The sequence below is a fragment of the Quercus robur genome, chromosome 12 (genome assembly GCF_932294415.1).
Source record: "Quercus robur chromosome 12, dhQueRobu3.1, whole genome shotgun sequence".
Taxonomy (NCBI): Eukaryota; Viridiplantae; Streptophyta; class Magnoliopsida; order Fagales; family Fagaceae; genus Quercus; species Quercus robur.
Window position 1 is genome coordinate 39,180,205 of NC_065545.1, and position 12,039 is coordinate 39,192,243.

The following is a 12,039-nucleotide window of genomic DNA, read 5'->3' on the forward strand; positions in this document are numbered from 1 at the left end:
CTCCTTCCAAATTAGAGCCAGCCCACCTCCTATATCAGGTTGTTTCACAATAAGTCTGTTTGGGTATGGCAAGTCACCACACCAATCCTCAAAACCGTCTCTGTCCAATCTCGTCTCCATCAGGAAACATACTTTAGGAGCTTGATCCCTCACAAGATTGCGAAGGCTTCGAACTGTCCAAGGGTTCCCAAGCCCTTGGCAGTTCCAACTCAAAAGCCTCATTGCTTCCGGCAAGGGTGGACATCCACCCTCGCCGATTTTTCAATAAAGTTTGTTTGTTGTTCATCCACCTTCTGCTGTTTGATGTGTGTTGCTGCCAGATCTTCATAATCATCACCATCCAGCTGTGGCGTTGTTCTCTTCTTACCCATGTATGCATGTGTTTTATTTTCCTCAGTTGTTTTAGGCCCATCTCCAATGCGTGGAATACGTGTCCATTTTGGTTTGGGCTTAATAATAGGCCCATCCGTAGGAATATTTGTTGTAGCAGAGTCCACATGCTCTGGGACCGCGTTTAAATTCAAATTTTGATCTTCAGTGTCACTTCCCACATATTCCGTTACCATCCTTTCCATAATAGCGTCATTATTACCAAGAAACACGGGACAGTTTGGTTGAAAATCCGGGGAAATCCCTGGATTATCGTTGTTTCCTTCTCCACGTAACGTCTCCTCACTAGGGTTTCTCAAGTGAATCACCGCCGCCGTCTGTACTTGCTTAGAAACCGAATGATTACCGGAACCTCCCTCGACACGATCATGATCCTTAGGGTTGGCCTCCGATGCACCTGAGTTACTTCTTTTGGGTGGTGACCTGGGGCGTCCACCTACTGCTTTCAACCAGTCACCATACTGAACCGGCACTGTATTCCCCTTCTTTGTTGCTGTAAAATACCCAGCATAGTTTCTAAGGTCATGACCAAGAAAGCCACAAAAATGACAAAACATTGGTAACCTCTCATACTTGAAAGTAACCCACACCCGTTCACCATCGGAACCAGCTAGATACCCTCCTCTGCGTAAAGGTTTTGATATTGGTAAAGCCACCCGAACCCGCATGAAGAAGTTTTGGGCGTCCTAATTACGCCGTTGCTCAACCTCCTCCACCTCACCCAATCTACTCCCAACCACCCTCGCCACAGATGGGGAGAACATATCGAACGGCGCCCCCCATATTTGAACCCAAAGAGATGCAGATTCTAACTTGACATTGCTGGAATTCATACCCTTTTGCCACCTCTTCAGCATAAGTAGTTGGTTGTCAAAAGTCCATGGTCCTCCCGTAAGAATTCGCTCCAAGTCAAACTCTGTTTTGAATTTGAACTGAAACAAATTTGCTCCAACCTCCACAATTTGTAACCCATCGTCTAACCCACAAGCTCTACGAATAGTATTCTTTGCCGCCCTTTTGTTGAAAGGTTTGCACGTGAGAAATTTTCCGATCAAGCTCAGCGTACAACTTTCTATCTCTTCCCGTCTTCCTTCCTCAGGAATTACGATTATGTCTTCTTCTTCTGCAGTTAAACTCATACTTTCCAATCTATCCAATACATCGTCTGCCATACTATGAGAGAAAAGAGAATCAAAGAATAAAACCAAAAAAGAAAGCAATGAAAAGATGCCCTTAGGAGAATCCTAGGGGAGGGAGAAGCTCGTATCTACGAGAGGGAGATGCCCTTAGGAGAATCCTAGGGGAGAACAGGAACGGAACCCAATTGTTTGCTCAATGGTGAAAGCTAAATTAAAATCTTTTCTTTTGCTTATGGATGATAAAGTAGAACATGTTGCAAAGTTTTAACCAATCATAGCATATGTTCTTCTAATGGAAAAAAAAAAAATCCATACATTCTTATATTACTCATTCTCTAAATGCAAAATAATTTTTTTTTTTTTTTTTTGATACAAGATAGAAATTATACTTTAGTCTAACCTAAGTGTATATGTGTGTGAAACTCCATTCTAGAAACTTGAATCTCGATCCTTACCTCCTGCACCCCACAAGAATTTTGTATTTATGGAGTAACCATCACGTTAAGGGTGCACGATGGTAAATAATTTGTTTTTGAAGGAATAAGAGATTTCACTAAAATTATTTCCTAATATAGTTTTGGCAACATATGGTTTACATTCTCATAAAATTAATGATTTATAATAGAAAAAAATATAAAAGAAAAAAAAAGTGATACTAATACCTTTTTAATTTTTATAATTCGAGAGTCACAATCTTGGGGAGGAAAGATATGAATACAAATCCTCTTTTCATTTTTTGTGTTTTAATAATCACAACTTATTATGTATTTCTTTTACTCTCCTTAAAAAAGAAAAAAAAATTAGACACATGACATTTAGAACATGCTTGAGTGTAATTGATCTACATACAACAGGTGTTCTCAATATGTAGAAGTCAGAACATAATTCATTTTCCTTTCAACTAAACATCACACTAACAAAAACAAGTGGCCAATCTTCAGCGCTTGGCATAAACTAAACCATATCCTTTTACATTTTTGAATCATAAAGAATTTTTATGCAATCATCTGATATCGGTGGTTTTCATCAAAATGTACTAAGTCAATGGGCACATCACAAAAATTAAAAGTGAGCTCTCAACATAGATACAATTACAACAACCCCTACTCACAAACACGCATGCATGCTGCATTAATCCATCCCAATCCACCAACGTCCGGAAAACAACCCAAATCTCTCTGAAATCCACATGGCCATAGGAAAATCTCCAATCCCGAAATCCTAATGCCTTAATTCTTTACTTATTCATAGCTCCCACCTCCACTCCTCCTTTCTCTTTGGTTTCCAAGCAAACTACCTAGCACCACCTAGAAGCTGAAATTGGTTGATGTCTATCACAAACAGCCACTATAATTTGGTAAAACGCCAGCCTTTTATATACTAACTAGTCGCTAACCTGTGCGATGCACGGGAAATGTATTGAGTACAATATATAATTTAATCTTTGTTTATTTTACTACAACACCAAAATTGAATTTGTAAAATAAAATCATATAGCTAAAACATTTGTTAACAGCTATACGTTTCAGACATTTATTAAACTATATTATTATTATTATTATTATTATTATCAACTTAACAGTATTTTAATATATGATACCAACATGCTTCAAGAAAATGTCCAACACTGAAAACAATTTCGAAAACAAACTCAACTAAACAGTTTGATGAATAAATATATTACAATCTATAATATAAGCCAAGAAATAAACTTTGAAACCAATATGAACAAAATCCACGTCAAACAAAACCATTTCGATCATTAAGAATATGACTCACTAAAATCATGAAAAACACAGGATTCATTACCAAAAAAAAAAAAAAAACATCTTTAGTCTTTATAGATTTTGCTTAAGTACCCAGATACGATGACACATATTCACACAAAAAGAGACATAAACACGGACAATTAAAGAAAAAATAAGAAAAACAAAAGAGACGTAAACACAGACAATTAAAGAAAAAATATAGGAAAAAAAAGTTAGGAATAGAAATATAAGATAAAGATGGGTTACCCTCAAAAAGAATAATCCATGGATATTCATTGAAATCTTCTAGATAATTTCTGATAATAGAAAAAATAAAACCCAAAAGTTATGATGTTAAAACTTCCAAAAGGCCAAAAATTTTTTTTTTTTTAAAATCAGAAGATTCAAAGCTTCAAAAGTATTGAAATAAAACAATATATATATATATATATATATATATATAAAATTACGCAATAGAGAAATACAATAGAAAGAAGGGAATCCATGATTATAGCTTTTCCACTTATGTATTGGACTCCTCTCCTTCTTCGGTCAATGCATCAAGGTTAGGGTTATTTGATTTGTTCAATAAAAATTTGAAGATTTAATTAAAAGATTCAAGCCCAGCAATTAAATAAACAAAACAACAATTGACAAACTTATAAGAAAAAACAACAAATCTATAATTTTTATTGAACAAATCAAATAACCCTAATCTTGATGCATTGACCGAAGAAGGAGAGGAGTCCAATACATAAGTGGAATATGTGAATTTTGAAGCATGAGCCGCCCTCAAAAAAAATCTTGAAGAAAAATAAGTTTTAAGGAGAAAATTGTGTTGTGCCAAAAATAAGTTTTTGGGGGCTTAGGTTTTCTACGCAAGCAATTCTTAAATAGGAGGGAGTAGAGGCGGTGGGAGAGTGTCCTTATTTGGCTAGAAGTTTAATTTGCATTGGAAAAGGAAAACAGTGATGAGGTGGAAAATTTAATTTAATTTAAATTTAATTTAAATATTGTGCTGACGTGGAAAATTGTGGGAACTTCAAAAGTTTTGGTTTAATTTAAATATTGTACTGACGTGGAAAATTGTGGGAGCTTCAAAAGTTTCGGTTATATATATATATATATATATATAGATTAAAACCATTATTAGGGTTGTAAATGAATCAAGCTGTTTATGAATAGTTTGTGTCGGCTTGAAAAAATATTTGTTCATGTTTGTTTGTTTAGCAAATAAGTCAAACTCAAGCCTAATTTTAGGCATGACTATTGAATAAGTCAAGCTCAAACATAATAGTGTATTCATGAATATGTGACTCGATTTAACTATTATAATATTATATATAGTAACTATACTTGTCTAAAAATATACTTGTAAAGATTTGAGATTGAATTATATAAGTTTGTAAGTAGATTAATATGATATCTAATTATTATTCGTAGTTTATTGATAATATTAAATAGTTTATTGTAATAAAAATCCATAGATTTGTAATTTAGTCATAATTTTACAATATACAGGAAAAGAATAAGTTAATCTAGCTTATGAACAAGCTTGAACATGTTCAAAAAGAAAATAAATCAAACATGAACATATAATCTTGTTTGAAAATAATCATAAACTCGACTTGTGTTCAAAACAAAACTAAATAAACAAGTTTGAATTTTTAATATTCAAAGGCTTAACTAGTTTATAGTCCTAACTGTTATTGTGAATTGTCACTATGAACCCTTGAAGTGCCTTTATCCAAAAGCATCCGGTCACCCATACATGGATGGATTTGGGATTTGAACTCTTGGGGGGGGGGGGGGGGGGGGGCTCAAAGTGAAAGTGTTTGTTGGAGCATTTTAATATTAAATAATTAAAATGAGTAAATGTTATAACATAAATGTAAAGATGTGGGAGTGAATATAGAAGATGAGGAGTTGTGAAAATGTTTAATCTCACATTGAAAAGGAGAGAGACTATTTTATTCTTTTTAATTGTGGTGATTAATGGGCTACCATGAATTGTCTCAGATATTGGGCTAGATACGTGCGCAAGGGAGAGGTGAAGGGTGGAGGTGCCGCGCCGCACCTTAGTCCAAATAGTGTTGTGTAATTTCTTCCTTTATGTTAATAATATTCAGAAGTATTATTCAGTTTCTCGTTATGTTATTTCCATTATTATTGTATTTTGAATCCACGAGGGTCCCTTGAATCCACGAGAAGAAAGAGTCTGAAATTCACCAGAAAATAGAAAGATAAAAGTTTGAATTTTATTGATTGAATAATTGTTAAAAAACGTCTACAGACTTAGGGCCTATTTAAAGGCCTTATAAAACTTGACAAATAAGAAAATATATTCTAAAATAACTCCTAATTAATACCTAACCATAATAGGAACCAAATTTGAGCACCTAAAAATAAGGAAATAAAACACCTAAACCTAAAATAACGTTTTTTAAATTAAAATATCAAAATTAAATAATTACAAAAATTAAATTGTAAATTTTGTCCTACATCATATTTCCTTATCACTCTATATATATGCACCAAACTTGCCATGGAATATATATAGGCGAAACTATAATGTTGGTCCCTCAAGTTTACCATGTATGCGCAATTGGTCCCTCAAGTTTGAATCGAGCATAATTAGTCCCTCAAGTTTTAAAACAGAGTTGTATTAGTCTTTTTACTAACTGTCATTAATGGTGTTACTTACATGGCTAACGGATCAATAACTTGACATTTTTTTAATGACGTGACATTTATTATTAAAAAATTACAAAATAAATTTACACAAACAATATTTCCGACCCAGTACCAAATTAAAAAAATATTTTTTACTGAACGTACAAAGCATTGAGCTATCGCCAGTGAGATGCACTTTCATTCTGAGCCCAAGGAGGAGGCTTATCTAAATCTGGCCTAGCCCATGAAGGGATTTTACTTTCTTCTTCTTCCTCAGTCTTCTTGTTGCTTGACTCTTTAGAACTTTCAGTCAGAGCAACCACACAAAACTTACCACGTCGTGGGTTTCTTTTTGTTTGGGATAGGAATGATCTCGGGTATAATGGATTTTCTACTCTGGGAGTGAGACAATTATTATGTAGTACTAGTATTCGATTTGAACACAACAAGCTTGCTACCACGCTTCTAACTTTTATATTGCGTTGCGTTGGACTTGGCCCTTTCTTTTGTTTCTGTAAGTCAAAAGAATCAAGATAAGAGATCAATTTTATGTATGTATGGTGATAAATAAATAAATTAAACAAGGAAGGAAAGAGATATGATATCATATCAGACATTGAGGAGGAGGAGGACAGGGTAGAACCCGGGTCGTAAATATTGTGTGTGTAAATTTATTTTGTAATTTTTTTTAATAGGAAAATACCACGTCATTAAAAAAAAAGCCACATCATTAAAAAAAAAAGTCAAGTCATTGTTACGTTAGCCATGTAAGTAACACCGTTAATGACAATTAGTAAAAGGATTAATATAACTCAGTTTTAAAACTTGAGAGACTAATTGTGTTTGCTTCAAACTTAAGGGACCAATTACGCACACATGGTAAATTTGAGGGATCAACATTGTAGTTTCGCCAATATATATATGTATGCATGTATATATTGAAACACATTTGAATGTAGAAAACATTTTTTTGTTTGTTTGTTATTATTCTAAAAAAACATAGCCGTTCTAAAGGGATAAATTTTGAAATGTTGCCAGTGACGTTATTGCTTTTATTTATTAATTTAAATTTTAGAATTATATATATGGGACTAATTTTGATTAATGTATCCTGATTCCTTTCATTTATCCATCTCTCTCTCTCTCTCTCTCTCTCTCTCTCTCTCTATATATATATATATATAAAAGCTAATGACGCTTTCATCTTGATAATTTTGAGAGAACATCTAGAGATTATCATTTTGAGTCTCGGAGAGATCAATCTAAATTAATTACTCGTCATATTATATAATTTCCACACAAAAAGAAGCTTTGTTTATGTGTCAATGCATAAACAATGCACATTCTTGTTTGTATACATCAACCAACCCCATATTGTTTTTTCCCTCAAGACAAAGAGGAACTACTTATTTAAGGATTAAAATGGCTTTCTATCAATCCCTTTTCCTTTCTCTTCCTTTCTATGTTGAACTTTTGGAGAGACACAAACAATCAACATGTCGTCAAAGTAGTTAGGTTAGCAATAAGATTGTTTCTTTAGGAACGTGGTAAGAACAAGAAGTACTTGTGTAGGCCTTTCTTAAAGAATATGACACTGGCAGAGGATCTTAAACTGCAGGAGACACCAAACTGTTCTAAAAATGTGGTCATAGTGATGGATGGGATGCAAGAGTTCACAACTGAGCCTTTAGAATGGGCCCTCAAGAATGTTATCGAGGAAGGTTGTATCGTCACTCTTCTTGGCATCGTGCCCTGGCTTAACATTCGTTACATTCCGCGTAAGTGTATCCTTTATCTATCTTATATATTTATTCAAAATAATTCATTTCAATGAGCGATGCTAATCTCCTTAAATGTTACTTTGTTTAGTTTGTGTTAAAAATAAAGGAGAAATAGAAAATTGCAGTTTGCAGCAGGGGCGACGTTGTGTTCAAGCCAGGGGGTTCATTTGGGGTTCAAATGAACCCCCTGACTTGTCAATTTTTTTATTATTTTTTATTTTATATATATATATATATATATATTTATATAATTTTTTTTAAACTTTTGTTTTGATCCCTCTAAAATAAAAATTTGAACACTCTGACCCTAAATTTTATTTAAACCCAACTAAAATAAATTTGAATATAATCATCTTAATGCTACTTTCACAATATTTTCACAATAAAAATGTTTTATGGCAAGCTATAACTGGTTTTTATTTGGACCTATAATTAATATCACTTTTTACCTACCATTAACAACTTACCACCTAGATTTTGTTATAAAATTTTTGTGAAAGTATTGTGTATTGAATATTATTTAAAAAAAAAATCATTTTTGCTCCTTTGTTAAAAATATATATGTATATTCTTTGCAGAACTCTGACTTACTTTACTTTACATTTGTGATTCTTTCCCATTCTTTTTATCTCTCTTTCTCTGTTCTGTATTTTCTTAGCTTTTCTCTTTATTTGATCAAATTGTTTGATAAATACTCTATAGATTTTCAAGTTCAAGAAGTTTTTTAGTGCTTGCTCAAATTCCAAGAGAGATCACATGTATGATTAAAAAGCCATACATGATTCTAAAAAAAAAACCATACACTTCAAAAGCAAAAACTTATATTAGTTACCATTTTTTTTCTTTGTTTCACATTACTCCTAGTTCTACTCTTAGGTGTGTTAGTATTCTTCTTTATCATATATTTTTATTCAATTGACAATGCATATAAATATAATAAGTTATTATTAATTTGACAAAAATTTATGATTGATTATTTAATAATATTTGTTGTCTTACTGATCTTTAAATTATTAAAAACTTTTTTATATTATTGTACAATATAGTTGTATTATATACTGAATTGTATTTAGAATACTATTTTAGATTATTGTATATAATATGGAAGTTGTATGTCAAGAAAAAAAATCATTTTATTTTTTATTTACTCTCATGACAATTTTCTTGCTCTATCATTGTTGAACCCCCTAGAAAAAAATCCTGGAGTCACCACTGGTTTGCAGAAGCAAGAGAGAGAAGGAAAGAGAGTACACAAGTGTTATGTGGTTTGATTTGACGCTCTGCATCCATAGCAAGACAGACTCAGAATTTTAAACTAGCGGGGGCCGAAGTATAAAGAAAAATAAAACTCCAAATAGACATTCATATAGTATTAAAAAATTATAAATACACAAAATCTTTGTTTCTAAATATATTAAAATGCAATCATTTATTAACAAAGACAAAAACAAAAACAAAATAATGTATTTTTTTAATACTAGGCTGGTTGAGATTTTTTTTTTTTGGTTGAGGTTAGAGCATTTATAGTGGTGATGCTAAAATTTTTAGCTTTTAGCACTTCAACAAGTTACTTTATTTATTTTACCACCTCACTTTGCAATACACCCAATATCAAATGTTCTATTTTTTTTATCACTTCATTTAGAATAATATAAACAACTCATTAAAATAATAAAGGAAGAGAGAGAATTTGAGTTTTTTAATTGAAGGAAGAGATATAATCTTAATAAAATATTTAATTTTATTTTTAATAACTTGCTACAATTAATTGATATTTATACTAGTTTATTGTAGTTGCAAAAAATTTAGCATTCTTCAATAACACATGATTTTTTGGTTCTTTGGTGATAAAATGGTTTTTTTTTTTTTGGTTGTTGCTAAAATACAATTACCATTGTGAATGGTTTTATTGTTTTTGTTAAGCTTCTGGGTTGGATAGTTGCTATTTGGGTGTGGCTAACTTGGCTTATCAAGGAGAAGGGACCTATGGTTTCAGAAGGGGCCAACTATAAAAATAAAATATATAATAACTAAAAAAAAAAAAAAAAGATGTACACTACACTACAATTGAGCCTCGGGCCATTACATAACCCGCAAATACATTATCTCTAACAGTATGTTAATTTACTTGGGATTTTGTAGTCTCTTCCTAGACATGGCTTGATGTTTGGATGTTGAAATTGAAAGACTTACGTCTTATAAAAGAGAAAAGTGCGTTGCGGAGTGATGTCAAATATCAAAAGCTTTAAGCAGTCGTAGAACTTTGCAGAAAATATAGGGTATCGACAACTCTTACGCTATTGAAAATTTTTGCTTTTATATATTGTTCTTCGTCGTTGTTGTTATTCTTGTTAGTTCTACGGCTACTTACATTTGAAAGATCAGTTCTTTATGAATATTATACTTAATTTTGAAGAATGTTAATCTATGCAACATGCCATTTAGGTTGTTCCACAAAAGGAGGTTGTAATGGGTTATCCCTTGCGACTATTGGTGGTCGAGCAAATCACAGGTCTTCATGCGACATGGGTGGTGTTCGATAGGTAGGCTAGCTAGTGCAAATTCAAAATGGGCACAAGAACATATTTGATATTTATTAGAAACCTATTTTTACAATTAGAATGAAATTTTGCTTTACATTAAACAAAGGATAAATTTTTTCTTCCAAACTGGTTTGAAGAAATTGCTTCTAACATTTTATATGGCGATTCATAAAATCATCCGTGTGTTAAATCGTATGACGACTCATTAAATTTTAAACACATTATGTGACTCATTATATAAATTATGTGGCAAACTATAAACATAGATAATTAGTTTAATTTCCACAATATTTTTAACATGAGGTAAAAGAATTTTCTTCCAAACTGATTTATTAGAAGTAAACTCTGCCTTTAAAAAAAGTGTTAGGCTTTCATTTTTTCCCCTAATTTGAAGTTCATTGCTTTGCGTTCCATGGTTACAGACATCACAGAAAGAATTCCATATAATATGGTGATGATGAACGAAGAGGGAGGGGTTGACATGATCAGAGGCCGGCCTATGATTGATAATTTTCCAGGAGAATCACCAGCCTCATTAATACCCTCTCCACAACTCATCATTTCTAAAGAATTGAAGGAAATTCTTGAGAAAGAAACTCAAGAAAAAAACAGGATGAAGATTTGAAAGGAAGTTTTCTTGTTGTTGGCAATCTATTGTGAGACAGAGGGTAGAAGATTTGAAAAAGCTGTAATAAATTATTGCCAGCATAATTTCTCGTGCAAGGAGATCATAACATAACATTACTTTGTACTACTATTGTAATAATTCAATTTGCTGGCATGCCTTCTGCTATTTTGTTTTGTACTTTTAATATGTTGGGGTTGGCTTCGCTTTGACAAAGTCGTTTCCGGTAGAAATATCATAGTAAAACAATTTTCTCAAAAAGAGATTTGAAAAAAAGGCAACTGGTTTCATATATAATAATATATTAAAATGGAAGAACAATCAATAATCCAAATTAAAATCTAATTGCGCTCCAATTTTATGCCAAATAACCTTTGTATTGATTTATAATTTGATGATAAGTGGTTTTAGATCTTTGGTACGTACGTACTAAACGTCCAGGGCCATTACTTGTTTTGTAATCAACTATAAACTTTTAGGATTTAAATCCTTTGAAATGTTTCTTTTTATCATAATAATTCATATCGATCGAGGTCAAAATTGTGCGTCCTTTTAAATAAATACATCTTTCACATATGTGTGCTTGCATTGCTGGACCATGGCACTTTTTTGCTCATGAGGTCATAGTTGTGTCATGAAGAGATCATTTATAGACTTTTTATACAGACACCACAACGAAGAGACATGCACTTTGTGTGATCGGCTGAAGGGGGACAAATATTCACTTGGATGCGCAAACAAATCCGCACTCAGAAGAAGGGAACAAATCCAATCCTTCGTGAATAAGTGTTTGGGATTAGTGACCCTCAAACCCTTATCACTTGTCACTTTCCAATGATGTCTTTTTATTATTATTTTCCTTTAGGTTTTCATTTTTCATTATGTCTTAATATGATAGAAAAGAATAATTCTTACGATGAAGGGGATCGGAGGCTATAAATTTTAAATCATATTGTACCTGTAAAAATTATTTATAGTGATTAGATTTTAGACATTTATTTGAATAAGGGGAAAAAAAATACTATAATTATGAAATTATTGATACACACGATATAAATGAAATAGACCTCTAATTAAATTGTCTCTATGTGTAGTGCATTAAGTTGCAGAGATTTGCGAGTAACAAATGACAAATAGATC

At 32.2% G+C, this 12,039-nt stretch overlaps 1 protein-coding gene across 1 annotated transcript; it reads right to left on the bottom strand.

Annotated features, from left to right (window-relative positions):
* Positions 1–1,076: 1,076 nt before the first annotated feature.
* LOC126708497 (uncharacterized) lies at positions 1,077–1,562 on the bottom strand. Its single transcript, XM_050408287.1, has one exon. It carries the CDS (start codon positions 1,560–1,562, stop codon positions 1,077–1,079), a length of 486 nt encoding a protein of 161 aa, XP_050264244.1.
* Positions 1,563–12,039: the final 10,477 nt, after the last annotated feature.

Coding starts and splice junctions, on each gene's coding strand:
- LOC126708497 (XM_050408287.1), bottom strand. CDS start 1,562: ATGGCAGACGATGTATTGGATAGATTGGAAAGTATGAGTTTAACTGCA.